We start from the raw sequence: 18,656 nt of genomic DNA, 5'->3' as shown, positions 1-18,656 counted from the left end.
TTTCCGTCGACGCCTCTGGACTCTTTCGAAGAGCGCGACACGCGATGACAAATCAGTTTTTAATAAACAACACGAGACGTTCTAATTTTTGATACATGATGGGCTACGTTTCTACGTTTTAACGTCGTCTACGAGCGCGCTTAGATTGCCTTGCGAAAGTCGTTTTCGAAGAATCTCGAACTCGCGCTCCTCCATGTGCACGAGATAACACAGCAAACGGTACAACGCGGACAGCTCTCCGAGCTGTTTAGCGGTACGTTCGTTGATTTTCGCCTCAATTTTGATTCCTGGTACGGCTTGGAGCAACACACGCGGCAACGGTTGGGAAAATGCCCGGCACCTGTGCCACAACTCAGTGCCCTGTCGACCGACTTTACCCGGAAAGATGCACGCCACCGTGGCGCCGACAAAGGCGACGAACGCTTGAACTACGAGCTCCATGTAAACGAGCAAACAGGCGGCAATTTTGAGAACCAATCTGAAGGGTATGATGGTACCCTTGCCGACGACGACAAACGCGTCTAAGGTGGCGTGCGCCGCGGCGTCGGCGCGCTCTGCGAAATTTCTGTCGTCCTTCATCTCGCTCACGCTTCGCGCCGCCGCGGACGCAACCTCGGCTGCTTTGAAACTCATGCGCGTCACGAGCTCGGCTTCGTGCTTCATGAAAGATCCAAACTCGTCGGCGTGTTTTGCCGCCGCACGACGCGCGGATTCAGCCGCAGCGGCCGCGCGGCGAGCCGCCGTCTCTGCGCTCTGGCTCGCCCACTCTTGACAGTCTGTCGCCCAGCTTCGCGGCGGTTCTTCGTCTTCCGCGGAAGCGCCGTCGTCGCTGCCCACCGCTCGCGTTTTGGGCGACGACTTCAATGTTTTCGCTAAGCCGTGCGTGCGCTCGTACCAATCGTGCGCGTCTGCGTATCCCATCTCGAAGAGCTGCTTCAATTTGTACGGCTCTGGCGGGTAAAAGCACCACCAAACCGGGATGTACTTGCTCGGCTTGATGTCCGCCCGCGACGAATAAAATGGATTGACGATGACGATGTTCGGGTTCGCCTCCTTGCAATGCAACTTGCTGAAGGTGCCATCTTTCTTAAACCCTTTCCAAACCTGCATGTCCGTCACAGCACCGTCCAGGCACAAACCGAAACCTCGCAACCACATCGGCAACCCGCTCAGCGGCACGATGCACGCCGAGCACAACAACGCCTGAATCAAAAAGTCATACGTCGGAAACGAACTGATTCGTAGATTCTTCCACGACGGCAGTATTCTCGTGATCGACACTTCAAACCTCCCGGACAGTAACTCATGCGCCTTGGGATCACAAAACTCCGTCATCGCGCCTCGACAGTACGCGCGCAGTTGAAACGCCCCCAACACCGACCGCCGCGCTCGCGCCGCGCAAATGTACACATACTGCGCCAACGCGTCCAAATCGCAGTCCATGAACAACAACGCCCCCGAAAGTGCCCCACCAGAGGTCCCGTACACCTTCGTTTTACTGCGCGCATCGTAAAATCGCCGCCGTTTCGTCAGTCATCCGTCGTCGCGCGAGACGCGTCGTCCGGCGTCGGCGTCCCCATCTTACGCCACCGAACCACCCTCTCGCGCGCCGTCGCGTTCCGAACCGCGCGCGCACCGCGCAAACATCTTCAACGCGCACCTCGCCATCCCTCGTTCGCGCATCGCCTTGACGACGCCGACGTAATACACGAACAACCATCCACTGCTCCCCAACGCGATCTCATATTCGTATCGCGCGTCGCGTTTCGCCGACGTCTCCGGCGTCGACGCGTCGTCGCGCGCGTCCGACGCGCGACTCGCGTCGTCCGTCGTCGTCTCGCGTCGCGCGCGCATCGAGTCGAGCGCGCGCGTCGCCGTGTGTCGACTCGACGCGCGAATTCCTCACGTCGATTTGATTTTGACGAGTCACGACTCAGCGAGATGGACTCGTCTCCAGTTCCGAGAGACTCGGCACTTCGCGCGAGGGGAAAGAGCGGTCCGCACACGACGACGCGCGTCGCGCGACGACGCGCGCGCGCGCGCGAACGAAAGAAATCATCGCGACGCGTCATGTACGCGCGTCCGCGTCGGGACGCGCTGCGCGCGACGACGGACATAGAACCTTTAGACACGGCCAGAGCGTTTGATTTCAAGTGCGTTCGCAACGGTCGCGCGGGAACGACGGTGTCGCGCGCGACGCGACGGACTGACGCGAAGGCGTCGCGACGACGCGCGCGTCGTAGGTATTTCAACAGCATTCAGAGCGAGATGCTCGAGTTTTTGGTGAACACGCGACGGAGCTTCGTGATGAGTGCGTGACGCGACGCGAACGCGAGACGCGCGGCGAGTGCCTCGTTTTGGAAAGGACTGACGAATGAACGCGTGATCGCGCGTCGAACGCGAACGCAGGCGCGCCGACGGGGAGCGGGAAAACGACGGTGTTTGAGTTGGCGATGTTGGCGGCGTTGCGAGGACCGAACGCGACGGAGGGGGGATTGAGCGCGGCGCGAGGGCGGAGAAAGGTGATTTATCTCGCGCCGAGTCGGGCTTTGGTGAGCGAAAAGGCGCGCGAATGGCGAGAACGATTAGGCCGGATCGGAATCACGTTTGCGGAGTTGACGGGAGATAACGATTTTGGTGGGGACGTGTGGGGGGAGATTGAGAATGTCGATGCGATTTTGGCCACGCCGGAAAAATTCGACCGCGTGACTCGTCTGGACGCGAACCGCGGCGGGATGTCGTTCTTCAGCGACGTCGCCGCGGTGTTGATTGATGAAGTGCATCTCATCGGTGACATTCGTGGAGGGTGTTTGGAAGCCATTGTTAGTCGTTTAAAGTTGCTGAGCAAGTCGTCGGCTCTATTGCAATCGCACTTGCGAAACGTTCGCTTTGGCGCCGTGAGTGCGACGATTCCGAACATTGAAAACCTCGCGAATTGGCTCGGCGCCAATCGCGATGGCACGTTTGTGTTCGGTGAAGAGTTTCGACCTGTCAAGTTACAGACGTACGTGCGCAGTTTTCCGGACACAACGAGCGATTTTTTATTCAACAAGTATCTCAAGCAAAAAGTGTTTGCGGTGATTCGGGAATTCTATCGCGGCAAGCAGACGCTCGTGTTTTTGGGCAGTCGCAATGACGCGCAGCAGACGGCGAAGCAGCTCGTGGTGGACTCTCGTAGACAGTTCGTAAACCCACAACTCTCCCAATTCTTGCTCGAAGCGTCCATGCAAGCGCAGAACAAACATCTTGCTGAGTGTATCACCGCCGGCGTAGCGTTTCATCACGCCGGGCTGGAACGAGGCGATCGCGAGTTGGTCGAGGGATTGTTTTGCTCTCGCGCTATTATGGTTTTGTGCAGTACGAGCACTTTAGCTGTGGGCGTTAATCTTCCAGCGTACTTGTGCGTCGTCGCTGGTACGGATATTTACGACGGTGGTGGCGCGTACAAGGAAATATCCATGGACACCCTACTTCAGATGATCGGCCGCGCGGGGCGACCTCAATTCGACACCGAGGGCGTGGCGGTGGTGATGACGAAGAACTCTTTGCGATCGCGCTACGAGGGATTAGTTCATGGCAAGTATCCGCTCGAGTCAAGTCTCGGTTCATCGCTGCCTGAGTACTTAAACGCTGAAATAAGCTGTCGAACTGTGAACACGGTGGACGACGTCCTGGAGTGGGTGCAAAGCACGTATTACTATATTCGCGTTTGCGCGGAACCAAGAAAGTACGGAATTAAGAACGATGATACGGTGACAGAACACGTGAAGCGGTTAATCAAGGCGACTTTGGATGAGCTTATTGCGTCAGGAATGTGCGCCGTGGTAGGAAATAGCGCGCTTCAACCGCTCAAAGCCGGAGACATCATGTCTCTTCGTTATTTGCGCTTCAAAACGATGAAGAACATCATGCGAAACGTCGCGACACCGTCGTACGCGGATCTTTTAAGAATGTTGTGTGAGAGTTACGAGTTCAAAGACATCAAGCTTCGCCGAGATGAAAGGAAGTTGTTGAAGCAGTTGAACACAGATCAAAAGATTATTCGCTTTCCCGTGCAAGAGACTACTGGAAAGTCGCAAAAGTTGTCCTTAGCGAAGGTAATTCGTACGCCGGGCGAAAAGCTGTATCTTTTGGCGCAGTATATTTTAACTGACGTGGTCGAACCGAGCATCACGCTCTCGCATCCGTCGATGCGAATGGAAGGTGATAAAGTTCTTCAGCTCGGAACTCGCATCATGCGCGCGGCGTCAGAGTACTATCAATCCACGTTGACGTTTACCGCTGCAGCGAACGCCTTTTCGCTCGCCAAAGGTCTCGACGTGCACATGTGGCCGGACACGAAAGTGCAAATTCGACAGCTCAAGCACTCGCGCATGAAAAAAGTTATCGAAAAGCTCATTGAAGCTAGAATTATGACGCTCGAAGACGTTGAAGACGCAGATCCGCGTCGCATCGAAATGAAGCTCGGCAAGTCGTTTCCGTTTGGCAACACCCTTCAAGGTGACGTAAAGGATTTTCCATCCGAGCTCAAGGTTGAAATGACGCATCACGCCATGTCGAAGGAGTCCTACAGCGTCGACGTCAAGCTGTCGTTTAAGAATACTTCTGAGAGCCGCTTGAGCACGAATCATCTACCGGCAAAATATCCGGGGATGCTCTTCATCGGCTCAGAGCACGACGACCGGTTGTTGTACGTTCAGCGTTTGCCGACGCGAGAGTTTGATTTGGATGCTAACATGGACGCATCCGCGAACATCGTCTTCCACGGCCGGTTCACGTGTACGAACGTGTCGAGCGGAAACGTCCCGCTTTGTTTCGTGGCGCGTGTGATTTTCGAACGTTGCATCGGTCGCGACGTCGTCGAATACCACGTTGTCAATCGCGGCGGCGCGAGTCCGCGAACTCCGGACAAATCAGGTGTTTCTCCCGCGAAGTCGCCCACGTCGACGACGCCCGCGTCAACGATGAAACAAACAAAGATTATCGCTGACGCGCACACCAAAAAATTCAGACTGATGAATTCGGACGACGAAGTTCGCCGGAAGGTGGCATTCGAAGACTTTAAGCTGTCTAACGAATCGTCGCCGAACTCGAGTCCGCGTGAACGCAAAGCTACGTCGCGTTCAGAAGATGTTTGCAATAGGTGCGGTGTCAAAGGCCATTGGGCAAAGGACTGCTTATATCCCGACAATCGACCCGAAGAGCTGCGACCAGGGCCGAAACCGACGGACAAATGTCGTAGATGCGGTGAGCTTGGGCACTTCGCTCGCGATTGTTCGTTCGACGAGGACACATGCAAAATTTGTCAGCAGCACGGCCATCGGGCTCGAGATTGTCCAAGCGTGGCCGACGTCTTTGCTTCGCTTGACGACACGACAACGACGGTGAACGACGCATCCGATTCGGACAAGGAAGAAAACTGGGAGTTCGTCTTTGGTTGAAACGCTTGATGGAACATGAATGAAGAAACGATTACTGGTAATGAAAGACATTCTATTTTTTTACACTGAACAGAGTATACACTACGGCGACGCGATCTCGTCCGTAGCTTCTTCGAACTCCAAGTCATTTTCCACTGATTCGATGCTTACGCGCAAATCTTGAATCGCGCTCTCGAACAACCGCTCCAAATGTTCCGCTTGCTCCAGCTTTTGGTGTGTCTCAAAAACTTTCACGCACGCTCGGTAAAGTTTCCAAAGCGCTTGCACTAACCCCAGGCTATCTGATCTCGATAGTGGTGGCGCCGGCGTGCTCGGTGATAGCGTTGTTGTAGAGATGGGCGTTATTAGCACTGATTTTGCGACCGAGGCTGGAGACGGTGGTGGTGCTTTTGCGCTCGGTGATGGCGTCGGATACGATGCGCTCGTCGGCGTGTCGAGCGGAATGCCGGCACCCATGGGGACGGCATTTTCACTCAAGCCTCGCTTGTGGTGAATCATCGGTAACCTCGGCGTCGAATGGCGCGATGATGGAGTCGGTGTTTCTGGCGAAACTTCGACAGCGCGCGCAGGCGTCAAAAATTCAGCCTCACGCATCGCTTCACCATGATACGCTACCGCGCTCGGCAATTCGGTTCGAAAAAATGAATGTATCAACGACGGTACGCCGCCGTTCACGCCAGCCGCAAGAGATCCTTGTAGTAACCTTTGTAAGAGCTCAGCGTGAGGTCTACGAGCGTGCGCCGCTGCTAATAACGCGATGGTTTGCTCCTCGAGCATTTGAATCGCGCTCTGACACGGGTTCATTTCTTCGACAGTGGTGTCAATAATGGGCGCACGGGGGAGAAGACTTGGGAACTGCCCATCGACCGTGATAATCGTACGGCGTCGTCCTTGATAACGAAGGGATGCGACGACTGCACCTTGCCCTTGACTGACCTCACCGTCTTCGGTGAACAAAACTGGAGTGTCAAACATGAACCGCCCACACCGTGTGAAACCAGTGCCGCCAACGCCGCCACCAATGGCGGCTTGATTAATCGACTCTAAGTCTCTCTGCACCGCTGTTATTTGCACACCGGCACATCCTTCTTCGATCACACTTTCTGCATTCGTTGACATTGCCGTGACGCGTGTACCTGAAGGAAGATACGGCGAAAGTTGCGAGATGATCTTTTTATTCATGTCGCCGAGCGTTCGATCTTGGCTCTCGCGATAGACCCACTCCAAACCTTGCATTTTATCCCACACATCACCGAGTAGACGTATACGCCAAAATGTCGCCGACTCAGGTGGTGGTTTACTCGTGATGTCCCATTCGTAGCGCTTGGGATCGCCAACGCCAGATGTCGCGTCGAGACGGCGGAAAAGTTCAGCCATCATGGCGTGTGATTCGCTCAGCGAATCAAACTGTCTGTGCGTCTCCCATGCGATTTGCGCGGTTTCGTTGACGCGGATTGCAGCTTCGAGGTGACCACCCTTGGTAAACAAGTCCACCGCTCGAGATAGATGAGTTAATATTTGTGCCTCGCTGATTTCTTCCGTGCCACAGCGGATGCCGGCGACAGCAGGAACTGGCGATGCGCCGTCGGGTAAAGCAAAGAATGAGTCTCGCAATGACTGCACATCGTGATCGAACCACACACACAACGTAGGAGCGGCAATTGAGAAAGCTTGCATAGCGATGATGCCAGCAGCCGTCGATGCTTCCGCGGCTTCCACCCAGTGCTCGTTCGCGGCGAGTCTATTTGACAACGAATGCAACACCTTGACGTGCGCCGCGGGAGAAGACTTGAGAGCGAGCGCAAGCGATGACTCGAGCTCAACCGCACACGATACATCGAACATCGAACTTGGATTCATCGTCGCGTTTGCTAATTTTCGAATGCAGATCTCCGCATACTGAAGCGTTTGCAGCGTTTCCTTGACCGAGTTGTTCCAACCCGCCGGGCTCACCTCGTTGCCGGATTTGAGAGCCTCCAAGGAAATTGCCACACCATCTGCGCATGAAATGGGTCTCAACGGAAAGAACGCGGCATGCATGGCGTAAATCAGCGTCGGACACAGTTGTTCACTCGTACCAAAGATATCCACAGCGGCCTCGAGCATCGTTCGTAAACTTGCCACTGCGAGATCACGCGTGGGCGGTGGACGCGCCGCGGCTTTGAACACCGCGATGGCGGCACCTTGTAAAAATGCGTACGGACTTACTCCTGGTGCCTTCGCGGGCTTCGGTGGATAATCTTCTATCGGAACATTATCCTTACGTTGGTGCAACGACGCCATGAGCACCTTTCTGTGTTCTCTTAAGAGTGAATTCAAAATTGGCGCCGACAATTTCCAAGCGGCAGCGCTCTGCGGCCTCGATAAAATAGCGAGCATCACGCCCAAGACGCCCTCCAACGCGTTGAACGATTCAACTTCACACTCCTCGTCGCCCTGCGTACCTTCTCTGGCAAAATCGTCGAACGATAACGACTCCGATGGAGATAATGACACAGACCTCGTGATCTGCACCGTCTCATTTGGATCTGGAACTTTGCTGCGATAGCCCATCGCTCGAGCCGCGACGCGTATGACGCCCCAGTTCGACTTCGAGCTACCACGCGCGTGCCATTCGCGTATCAGACGCAAAACGATCATGTACACGCATGTGTTTAGATGACCTGCGCCCATGCGTCTGTCCGAAACGATTTGAGAATCCAAGACGTCTACGGACACCGGGCCGGCGGGCGACCACGCTCCCTTTTCGTCGCGCTCGTAGGCAAAGTCTTTAGCCGCCATCGAAAGGATGCTCACGAAGTGTTTCATTCGTGAGGCGTCGTCACTGAGCCAAGTCCAAAGTTTATTCGCGTCGGAATCGCGAGCTAATGAGAGAATGCTCACCAAAGCGTCTCTGCGTGCCACTAGGGGTAGGGTTTCAATGGTTTGACATTGCGCGATGAGTAAGCGCAGGAGCGGCGCGTACGCGGCGGCGATGGATCGACGTGCGCCCGTGGACTGCCACGCGCGATCCCATGCATGCCTCGTGAGTGCTGACGCAATAATCCGAGTCGCGCATTCGGCTCTTTTGACGCCGTGCGGTCGCATGGGATCGATTGTCAGCAAATTTGACTCCATTGCATCAGTAAAGGCGTTGACGAGGACGTCACCGGCGCTAAACTTTGCCGTCTCTTGAGTCCAACCATTCTTACCTTCATAGACGGCAGATGCTGTGATGATGTCCAGTATCACCGGTGATGCGCACAGAGTATCGAAGAACTCGCGCAACAACGCTGTGTGCACAGCGTTGCCTTCGCCGAGACTCTTGACGTGCAACGCCGCGAGAGTCGTCGCCAACGGCGCAAGCGGACCAGCGCGTCCCAGAGTTTTGACGTCTTTCGCACCGTCCATTTGCTTCTTGATCCCGGGAACAGTGAATAACGCTGTTAAGAACATGGCGACCCCACAGTTCAGATTTCTCGCCTGCTCGAGATCGGCGTTCGAGGGCGACGTGCGCTCGCCGCGAGTCTTCACTTCATTCGACAGGATGTCGACAACTTGTCTTAGCGCCGCGTCGTCGTGTTCCATAGAAATCGTATCGCTCGGAGACTGAGCGCGGTCGAGCGCAATGGCACGGTATATCATACCGAGAAAGAACCACGACATAGACAACGCCTCTTCGTAAGGAATGTAAGACTCTCGTATTGCTCCCAACACGGCTGAATATCGCTTGGCAAGGACAGCGTGCACTGGGACGTTGCTTCGCGACGTCCCGAGCGTTTGTAACTTTGTCAACTGTTTGCTTGACGACCGTTCGAGAGAACCGAAGGCGAGTGTAATATAAGCTTCAAGAGGAGGACTATGACTCACGACACCGGCGACGGCAGGCTTCGGGCCAGGGTCGACGCGTTGAACCGCGGCCACGACACGCACAAGGGTGTGGAACGCCAAGGTTCCGATGTCTTGAGTTTCATCAACGCGTTCGTTCTTCGAAAGCGACGAAATGAGTGATTGCTGTTTGTTCGCGATAGTATCGATGCTGCCCGCCAAATCGTCGCTCAGTGCGGCTGAGGCGAGGGAAATTGCGTCGTCATCATCATCTCTTCGCGAATCCTTGCTCAAACGTGAGCTAAGTTGTTCCTCTGTTTGGTCCATCTCTACTTCTGGATCGGCGATTCGCAGCGTCAAACTCACCAACAAGTTCAATATCGCGGGCAAGTGTTGAATCAATGCGCGATCACTCGCGAGAGAGAGTTCGCTCACAGCGATTCGTAGCTTATCCTCCGTTTCGGGCGTTTGCGCGTTGCACCACGCCGCAGAGGCGGCAAAGAGAGCGCCTATGTGAACGTCCCCCGTGTGCATGGTAGATGCGAGTCGAAGTCTCACATGCACACACTCTTTTCGTTCTTCCCAGTACGGCATGTGCGTTCGGACGTTCGACTGCAAGTATTTCGGCAAGAGCTCGCGCACGGCGACGAGACTTAAATCGCCACCCGTGGGCGTCGTCGCACTTGCAATCTTCGACGCTAACGTCTCTGGTTGCGAGCAGAGATTGATGACCGAGTGTCCGAGCAATTCTTCTTCTCCAGCGCCAGCGCTAAAAAGGCCGGTCGAGGCACTCTGTGCTCCAAAAATACTCAACACTAGGTGATGTGACGGATTCAATCGCACCGGCAAACGCACTCGCGCCTCGTGGTAAAAAACACCCCCCTTTGATCGCAAGCGACTCATCGCCGTCCAACTTTCGCGACAAAGTCCGCGCCCGCAAGGTGATGGAAATGCGAGCAATCCTCTACCGTCTATGTCTAAATCATCGTCTCTGAGCTGCATGCGCACACGAAGATCTTGTCGTTTGCCGATGTCAATCGTCTTGACGTACACGTACAAATCTCTCGACAAACCGTCGTCTACGGCGCCACCCCATGCGGTTTCCCAATCGAGCTCACCATTTTGCGTGCGAGGACAAAACGAAAGCAATTCTTTGACGTGCACTAAACCAGGAGGGAATTTAAACGCGTTCGTCTCCGCGCCCGGCGCGGGCACGTCGAGCGGATTCAACAGACAAACCAGCTTGCATCTAATCGGTTTGTGAGACTTCAAAGAGTGGCTCGTCCCGCTCGAGATCGCCGCCTCCATGAGTGAGAATTCGGTGTAAGCCTCTTTCACACGGTACATCTCGCTACACTTCGTTTCGCTGAGTAGTGTGGCTCTGTCCGGCGCGGCGCCCGCGCGCGCGTCGAAAATCGGCAGCACGGCCCACGCGAGCGTGTTCCGCCTCTTGGAAATGTTCGGGTTCTCGACCTCATTCGCGGCTAACTGAGTGCTGCCGTCGGATGAGTGCACTGATGCAGCTGACTTTTGACTCGCTTGCGCTTCATGCTGACGAAGCGCTTCCATACCGAGCACGCGTTGCCGCTCCTTCTCGGCATGCACCTTGGCCTTGCGCAAATCCTTGTACGTGTACACCTTGTCCTCGATCCCACCCTCATCCGCGGCGAGATGAGTGAAATGTACGAGAAGACGAATGTTGAGCGTGAGCGACTCGGCGGGTACGGTGAACGCCGCGATCGTGCTCTGTTTTGCATTCGGCCAAGAGAAGTGGAAATTTTCGCTCACCTTTGTGCGCGTTTGTACGTCGTAAAGCGCCATCGTCCCTTCGATGGTCTCCAGCGCCCCGACTTCAAAGTAAATCTCCGCGATTTCCAACGTGAATCTCACGGTTTGCCTTTCGCGCGTCGCCGCGCTCAAGGAAACAGCGGGCATTTTCCCCAACGCGCTCGCCGGCGTCTTCGGAAGCGCGAGCGAACCGGGCAGCGGGTGCGTCCCTCGAATGCCCGTGTCGTACAAACGCATCAGCGACCCATCTTCGCTGACATCATCGTTCGCACCGGCATCACTCTCACCCTCACCCGACGTCGACGTCGACGCGGACGTCGTCTGTCTCGTCTCGTCCTCCTCCTCGTCGTATCGCTCCCTCGCGCGTTCGCTCGTCTCCGCCCCTCGCGCCCACCCATCGTTCGCTCCCATCTCCAGCGCCAACCACCGCGCGCGTTTCGACGCCACCAACGCTTCCACGTGCGGCGCGTCGATCTCGTTCGCATCGATCACCGCCGCTCGAAACCCTCCGCCGCCGTCGTTCGCCGCCGCGCCGCTCGTCCCGTTGAACGACCCGCCGTTGGACGACATCGACCCGTGCCGCGTCCCCGTCGCCGGCGCGTGCATCGATCCTCCCCGTCGTATCGCGCGCCACGTCGATCCCGACGTCGTCATCGATCCCGTCGCCCCCCCCGCGCGCGCGTCGTCGTCGTCGCGCGCGCGCGCGTCCCACAACTGTCGCGTCGATAATCACCGTCGCACCGCCGCGTCTCTCGCGTCCGCGCGCCCGTCTCGCCCGATCGCGCGCGTCTTGACCCCCGATCGACCCAAGCGATCGATCCACGATCGATCCGCGCGCGCGACGCGCGTCTCGCGCGTCCGCGCGCGCGAGATTGATCGCCGACGACGATGCGATTTAAGATTCCCTTCTTCACGAAAAACCCGTAATTTCCATCCCGCGCGGCGTCCGACGCGTCCGTCTAGATTTTTTAGCGCTCGATCGTCGTAGTGCGCGCCGAACGGCGCCATGAACGTTTCGCCGGGTCACGTCGCGGTGGCTTGTAACTCCGCGCGGAGGGCGAGCGCGCGTGCCGCGTCCGCGACGCGTCGACGGCCGCGGAATCCATCCGCGCGGATCGCGCGTCCGCCTTCGAGCTCGCGGTCCGCGTCGCGGCGTCCCTGACGGGGCGCCGCGGCGCGGTTGGAGCGCCGGACACCGCGCGAGGCGGGGAACCGAACTGCGTCACCGGCCGCCGCGAGCGGCGAGCGGGGAGCGCGCGAGAGCGGGCCGCGGCGCGGTCGGCGCGTCGCCGGCGCGAAGCGCGCGCTGTTTCTTTTGCGACCGGCGGCGCGCGTCGACGGTTGCGAAGCGAAACGGTTGCGTCGATCAATCAATCAATCAATCAATCAATCAGACATGACGACGAGGCACGCGTACGCGATCGCGAACGCGTTCCCGTCGGCGACGAAAGGCGACGACAGTGGGAATCCCGCGGCCGTGGTGCTTTTGCCGGACGATGGACCGTGGCCGCCGGACGCGGTGATGCAGGCGGCGGCGAGCGAATTAGGCTTGAGCGAGACGGCGTTCGCGAAGCGGGCAGACGTGGAGGTCGTCGGCGCGATGGTGCATCGGATGTACGACATACGGTGGTTTACGCCAAAGTGCGAGATCAATCTGTGCGGGCACGCGTCGATGGCGACGGCGCACGAGATTTTTCGAGCGCCGGGGAACGAGCACGTCACTAAGATTGGATTTTTATACGGCAAGCCGCGTGATGTGTGCGATGGAACACAAGTGAAAGCCGCTTACGAGTCGTTGTTCGTGTGGAAAGATTTGGACGGCGGTGTAGAGTCGTCCTACGCGATGGCACTTCCGGAGGAACGCGCGAGATCCTTTCCGGACGCGCTTGGTGAGGATGGGTTCTTACACCCTCAAGAAATCGTGAACATGATTCGAGGCTGCTTTGGCGACGACCACGAGCGCTCGAACTCGCAGAGCTCTGCGACTTCCAAGGCGAAGTACGAGCTTCGGTACAACTTCATCGGCGACTTGTTTTTCATAATCGACACGGATGATGCACCCGACGAGGTGTTTGAGGCGTGTTTCGACCGCTTCATGAATCACGCGCCCGATCTGAAGGCGATATCGGAAGTGGGGAGGTGCTTCATCGAGGAAATGAAGTACGACTTTGAAATGGTTCAAGGTTTTCGTGGTTTGTGCGTGCTCTTGACGGTGAAAAATCGGCCGAATCATTCGTACGATTTCTACACGCGATGGTTTGGGCCGGATGTCGGTATCGACGAAGATCCCGTGACGGGTAGCGCGGCGAGCGGCTATGCTAGATTTCTTGATGACAAGTTGCCCGAGGTCGTCGGTAAAAAGCGCGGTTGTCAAATGTCGAAACCCAGGGGCGACATCACGGTGAGTCTCTCGGACAACCCCTACCCCGACACGGATGTTCATGTCGAGGTTGTCGGCAAAGTTGCGACGAGATCGAGTGGTGTTCTCGAGGTTTCTGTTCTAAAGGATGGTGATATATCAGTCGTGAATCGACGAAACTCCTAGTTTGTAATTTTAATCGCTAAAACGGCTATCTATTGCGTCGTCGGATTGGCGCTCACCGCGCGATAGAAGTGCGGCGCGAGCTCGCGCAACCAATCGGCTTCGACGACGGTGACGTCGCGCATGTACTCGCGATCTGTGCGAACGGCGGAGCAATACGCCACGCATTGCGGTCGCGAGCGGAACAGCGCGGAGCTTGGATGTATTCGGAGCTCTCGAGCACGCGCGCGCGCACTCATCGCGCGGAGAGAATGAAAGACGGAACCATCGGGGCCGCCACCGTAGGGCGCGAGCGTTGCAGCGTTAGCAAAGAACCCAGCAGCAATCGCACGTCGAATTGGTACCGTATCATCGCCGCAAGACGAATTCGTGACGACTCCCAGTCTAGCGAGATGCTTTTTCAATTGACTGCGTACATCTCCAGCCCGAAGCAGCGCTCGATGATTGAGCATGTTGTTGCTCGCAAACTTTGCCTGGTTTCTCGCGTCACAGTACGCGTCGTGGATGTTCAACATCATCACTGCGTCTCCTTCTTCCACGGCAAAGCGGTCGCGCATCTCATCTAAGCGTTTCTTTTGCCCGCGATGCGTGACCCACAACGACTGCACTTGCATGTACGCCGCGACAGTCAACGCTTCCCTTACGCATCCCATCTCTCCACTCACGAGGAGCATCTTCCCTAGCTGCGGCTCGAGTGGGATTTCGGCTAAGTGCACGCCGAGCGGACTCGTGAGCTTGGCGTCGTCGTCCAAAGCCCTGAGCGCGTATAAAAGCTCGAGCGCCTTGATCATGTTCGCCGCGGGCGGCGGCGACACCCACTCAAAGTTCATGATATTATCAATACCCATCGCCTTGATCTGCAAAACCGTACTCGCGAGGTCACTTCGAACGATCTCCGGAGCCGTGACGTCGGCCAACGAGCGATAGTCAATCTCGGTGCACAAGCGAAAGCATTTACCCGGACGCACGCGACCGGCGCGACCGGCGCGTTGGTTCGTACTCGCCTTGCTCGCGGGTGCGACGAACAAACTCTCCATGCCGCGCTCTGGGTCGAACGCCTTTTGCTTCGCAAAGCATGAATCTATGACGTACACGACACCTTCAATCGTCACAGACGTTTCGGCAACGTTTGTCGCCACGACGACTTTGCGCGCGCCTCTGCGCGGCGGTCGAAACGCCTCCAACTGCGCCGCAGGATTTAATCCCGCATACAGTGGACAAACCACTAAATCCAGCGCATCGTGTGACCGTCTCGGATCGCGTTTCATCTCTCGCGCTTCCTCTTCGAGCAAGTTGACGGCGTCGTCGATCTCGCCCTCGCCTGTGAGAAAGATTAATATATCACCTGGTCCTTCGTTTCGATGCACTTCCAACGCCGTCTCTACCGCGCTCAACACGTAATCTCCGGTCGGTTCATCCAGATAATGAATCAACACACCGTGCGCTCGACCTTCGACGGACATGATGATGGGCTTTCTCGAAGGTCCATCGCCGTCGTCGTCCTCGCCGCTCGCGTCAAAGAACGCCGCGAATGATTCCGCCTGAATCGTCGCGCTCGACACGATCAACCGCAAATCCCTTCTCGCGCGCTGCACTTTCTTCAATAATCCTAACAACACGTCCGTCGCTAACGTGCGCTCGTGCGCCTCGTCCACTATCACCACCGAATACTTTGTCAACAACGGATCCTCCGCGAGCTCGCGCAACAGCGCTCCATCCGTGCAAAATTTAATCTCCGTCTTCCCCGGCGTGCACACGTCCTCAAATCGTATCGCGTACCCAACTGTATCCCCTATCACACACCCTACCTCCTCTGCGACGCGTTGCGCCACCGTCTGCGCCGCCACTCGTCTCGGCTGCGTCACCGCCACAGTCGCGCCGCCGCCGCACCAGCCGCCGTCTCGCAGGTACTGCGGTATCTGCGTCGTCTTTCCGCACCCCGTGTGCCCGACGATGACCGTGGTTTGATGTTTCTCGACGCAGTACATCAATTCGTCCGCGTGCGCCGCGATCGGGAGCGCGCGACGACGCGCGCTCAGCGACGCTTTCGGATTTTTCTCGAATTGAATCAACGTCCCCGTGGCGTCGGCATCGGCGTCGACGTCGAGAGTTAAGAGAGTCGACGGCGCGGACGTCGAGGGAGCGTCCGCGCCTGGGCGCCAGAACCCGGCCATGGCGCGGTTGCGCCGAGCGAGGACGCGCGGCGTCGAACTCTGGAGAAGAAAGAGGCGAGCGGGACGCGTCGAGCGCGCGCGAGCGGCAGAGAGACGCATTCTCTCGTCTTTACGTGTCTACGTCTCTACGTATTATTAATCAAGACTATGCCTGGTGCAGTCTATTCTACCGTCACCGATTTCGCGAGGTTGCGCGGTTGATCGACGTTGTGCCCGCGCAAGACGGTGAGGTGATACGAGAGCAACTGCAAGGGGACGATGTTGATCAAAGGTTGCAAGCAGTCGCACACCTCGGGAACCTTGATGATCATGTCTTCGTTCGAGGCGAATTTGTCCAAAGAATCATCGTCTTCGCTGACGATCAAGATGCAGCGCGCGTCGCGAGCGCGAAGCTGCTCGATGACGGACTTTTGCTTGAGGTAGGAGGAATCGCGCGTGGCGATGACGACCAAAGGAAGGGTCTCGTCGACCAACGCCAATGGACCGTGTTTCATCTCACCCGCCAAGATGCCTTCAGAGTGAAGAAGGGCGACTTCTTTCACCTTCAGGGCGCCTTCGAGGGCGGTGGCGTAGTTGTAACCACGACCGAATAACAGCAAAGAGTTCTCGTCCACGAGAGTGCGGGCGAGCGCGAGCATTTTCTGATCGAGCTCGAGCGCACGGCGCATGGTGTCTGGCAATGTGACGACGCCGCGCATGATGTCCATGCGGCGATCAGCGCGAGAGCGAGAATCTTCGCTGAGAGCCAAGGCGAGGAGCACCATGGAGGTGATTTGGCACGTGTAAGCCTTGGTGGAGGCAACGCCGATTTCGGCGCCGGCGTTGATGTGGAGACCGCAATCGGTGGCGCGGGAAATCGCCGAACCGACTACGTTGACGATCCCGATGCACAACGCCCCCTTGGACTTCGCGTACTCGAGAGCGCGCAAAGTATCCGCGGTTTCACCGGATTGCGAGATGAAAATAATGGAATCATCGCGGAAGAACGGGCACTGACGATCTAGGACGTCCGAGGCGAGCTCGAGCGTCACCGGCAACTCGGTCAGTTCTTCCATGAGCTGACGAACAGCGATGGCGCTGTTATAACTCGTCCCGCATCCACACAAGATTATTCTACGTGACCGTCGAATGGTGGACAAGTAATCAACCATGCCACCGAGGAACACGCGTTGCACGTTTCCGTCGGCGTCGAAGACGACGCGACCGCGCATCGTCTGCTGAATCGCGTCCGGTTGTTCGTGAATTTCCTTCTTCATAAAGTGATCAAAGTTTCCCTTCATGATTTGCTCAACCTCCATAGTCAGCGTCTCAATCGTACGCTCGACTTCAGCGGATTTCACCGTCGGAGCATACGCCAAACTCGGCGAATCTTCGCCCTCGGTGTGAATCTTCTCCATGCGATAGATGCCGTACCCTCCGTTGTGAATGTGCGCCACGTCGTCGTCCTCCAGGTGCAACACGCGCTTAGTGTGCTCTACCATGGCCGATGCGTCGGAAGCGAAGTAAAATTCCATCGACGTCCGCTTCGCGCGCTTAGACGTCGGCACGAAGCCTTCGCTCGTCACCAACGCGTGCTGCTCTCCCGGATGCGGTCCCTCGGCGATGCCCAAGAGCAACGGCGACCCGCGCTTCGCCGCCACCAACTCCCCCGGGTAATGCCTCGATTTAAACGCCAGCGCGTACGCCCCGTGCAACTGTCTCAACACCTCCATCACCAGCTGTCTGAACGAGCACTTATCGTGAAATTTATCGAATAAATACTTTGTCAACTTTGGAATGACCTCGGTATCCGTATCGCTCTCAAACATGTACCCCTTCCGCTGCAACGTCTCCCTGAGCGCCTGATGATTCGTTATGATCCCGTTATGCACCACCAAAAAATCATTCTCCTCATCGCTCGTGTGCGGGTGCGAATTCTTCGGCGCCGGCGGTCCGTGCGTCGCCCATCTCGTGTGCGCGATGCCGCAGTGCGACTCGAACACCAAATCCCCGTGCAGATCCTTCTCACTCGCCTCCAGCAACCCCTCCAGGTTCGCGATCTTCCCCGTCTCGCGAAACACCTTCGCCGTCGTCCGCGACACGTCCTCCCCGTCCTCGAGCGCCAGTCCCGCGCTGTCGTATCCGCGGTACTCCAATCGCTTCAGTCCCGTGAGCAGCTTCTCGACGATCTCCTTCTGGCTCTTCGGGCAGTTCCAATTACTGTACGCGAAGATCCCGCACATCGCGACGCGATCCGCGATCGAGCTCGCGTCGTCGTCGCGCGCGCGCGCGCGTCGCGTCGCGTCGTCGCGCGCGCGCGCGTCGGCGTCGGATCGCCTTTCGGAACGTCGACACACGGACCACGAGGTCGCGGCGACCGACCGCTTTACACTCGTATGCGCAAACAGTACGGAAACAGACGCGTCGGGCGACGGCCGGTCGCGCGCGCATCGCCGCGAATCGCCATCGCGCGACGCGCGACGCGACGCGACCCGCCGACGACGCGACGGAGGCGCGGTGACTCGCGACGTCGCGCGTCCATCGATCGACGGCGAACGCTCGGACCGATGGACGATACACGCGATGGGAAGCGGGCGACGATGGATGGGACGACGACGCCGCGTCAGCGCGCGCGAGGCGACGCGCGGAGGCGCGCGGGAGAACGCTGGGCGCGAAGCGACGCGCGAGGGGACGCGAGCGGACGCGGGAACGCGCGACGGAGGCGACGGGAGCGGTTCGACACGCCGGTGGGGTCGCCGGAGACGTCGGGGGGGGCGGGGGACGCGCGCGGGCGGGACGCGTTCGAACGCGCGGCGCGAGGACGACGGGAACGGGACGGACGACGACGGTGGGAGGGACGCGCGAGCGAGACGGCGCGGGATGTGAGTGGGAGGGAAGAGGTGCGCGCGGGAGGGGGGAGCGAGA

The 18,656-nt window shown here is 57.7% G+C and overlaps 6 protein-coding genes across 6 annotated transcripts; 2 read left to right on the top strand and 4 right to left on the bottom strand.

Annotated features, from left to right (window-relative positions):
* Positions 1-111: 111 nt before the first annotated feature.
* On the bottom strand, positions 112-1,854 carry OSTLU_31875 (predicted protein; the record flags this gene model as incomplete). Its single annotated transcript, XM_001417806.1, has 2 exons — positions 112-1,498; positions 1,661-1,854. The coding sequence occupies 2 exons, from the start codon at positions 1,852-1,854 to the stop codon at positions 112-114; spliced, it is 1,581 nt and encodes a 526-aa protein (XP_001417843.1).
* A 216-nt stretch (positions 1,855-2,070) lies between these two features.
* OSTLU_31874 (predicted protein) lies at positions 2,071-5,441 on the top strand (the record flags this gene model as incomplete). The annotated part of the gene is made up of 3 exons (XM_001418046.1): positions 2,071-2,153; positions 2,244-2,311; positions 2,410-5,441. The coding sequence occupies 3 exons, from the start codon at positions 2,071-2,073 to the stop codon at positions 5,439-5,441; spliced, it is 3,183 nt and encodes a 1,060-aa protein (XP_001418083.1).
* An 81-nt stretch (positions 5,442-5,522) lies between these two features.
* OSTLU_31873 (predicted protein) lies at positions 5,523-11,690 on the bottom strand (the record flags this gene model as incomplete). Its single annotated transcript, XM_001417805.1, has 1 exon — positions 5,523-11,690. One exon carries the CDS (start codon positions 11,688-11,690, stop codon positions 5,523-5,525), a length of 6,168 nt encoding a protein of 2,055 aa, XP_001417842.1.
* A 742-nt stretch (positions 11,691-12,432) lies between these two features.
* Positions 12,433-13,581, top strand: OSTLU_31872 (predicted protein; the record flags this gene model as incomplete). Its single annotated transcript, XM_001418045.1, has 1 exon — positions 12,433-13,581. The coding sequence occupies one exon, from the start codon at positions 12,433-12,435 to the stop codon at positions 13,579-13,581; it is 1,149 nt and encodes a 382-aa protein (XP_001418082.1).
* Positions 13,582-13,610: 29 nt separating this feature from the next.
* Positions 13,611-15,752, bottom strand: OSTLU_38697 (predicted protein; the record flags this gene model as incomplete). Its single annotated transcript, XM_001417804.1, has 1 exon — positions 13,611-15,752. One exon carries the CDS (start codon positions 15,750-15,752, stop codon positions 13,611-13,613), a length of 2,142 nt encoding a protein of 713 aa, XP_001417841.1.
* Positions 15,753-15,901: 149 nt separating this feature from the next.
* Positions 15,902-18,035, bottom strand: OSTLU_31870 (predicted protein). Its single transcript, XM_001417803.1, has one exon. The coding sequence runs from the start codon at positions 17,972-17,974 to the stop codon at positions 15,914-15,916; it is 2,061 nt and encodes a 686-aa protein (XP_001417840.1). The 5' UTR covers positions 17,975-18,035; the 3' UTR covers positions 15,902-15,913.
* Between the last annotated feature and the right edge of the window lie 621 nt (positions 18,036-18,656).

This window comes from Ostreococcus lucimarinus, chromosome 5, assembly GCF_000092065.1.
Source record: "Ostreococcus lucimarinus CCE9901 chromosome 5, complete sequence".
Classification (NCBI taxonomy): domain Eukaryota; kingdom Viridiplantae; phylum Chlorophyta; class Mamiellophyceae; order Mamiellales; family Bathycoccaceae; genus Ostreococcus; species Ostreococcus sp. 'lucimarinus'.
Note: the sequence above shows the minus strand (reverse complement) of the source record. Positions and strands in the feature narration are given on the sequence as shown.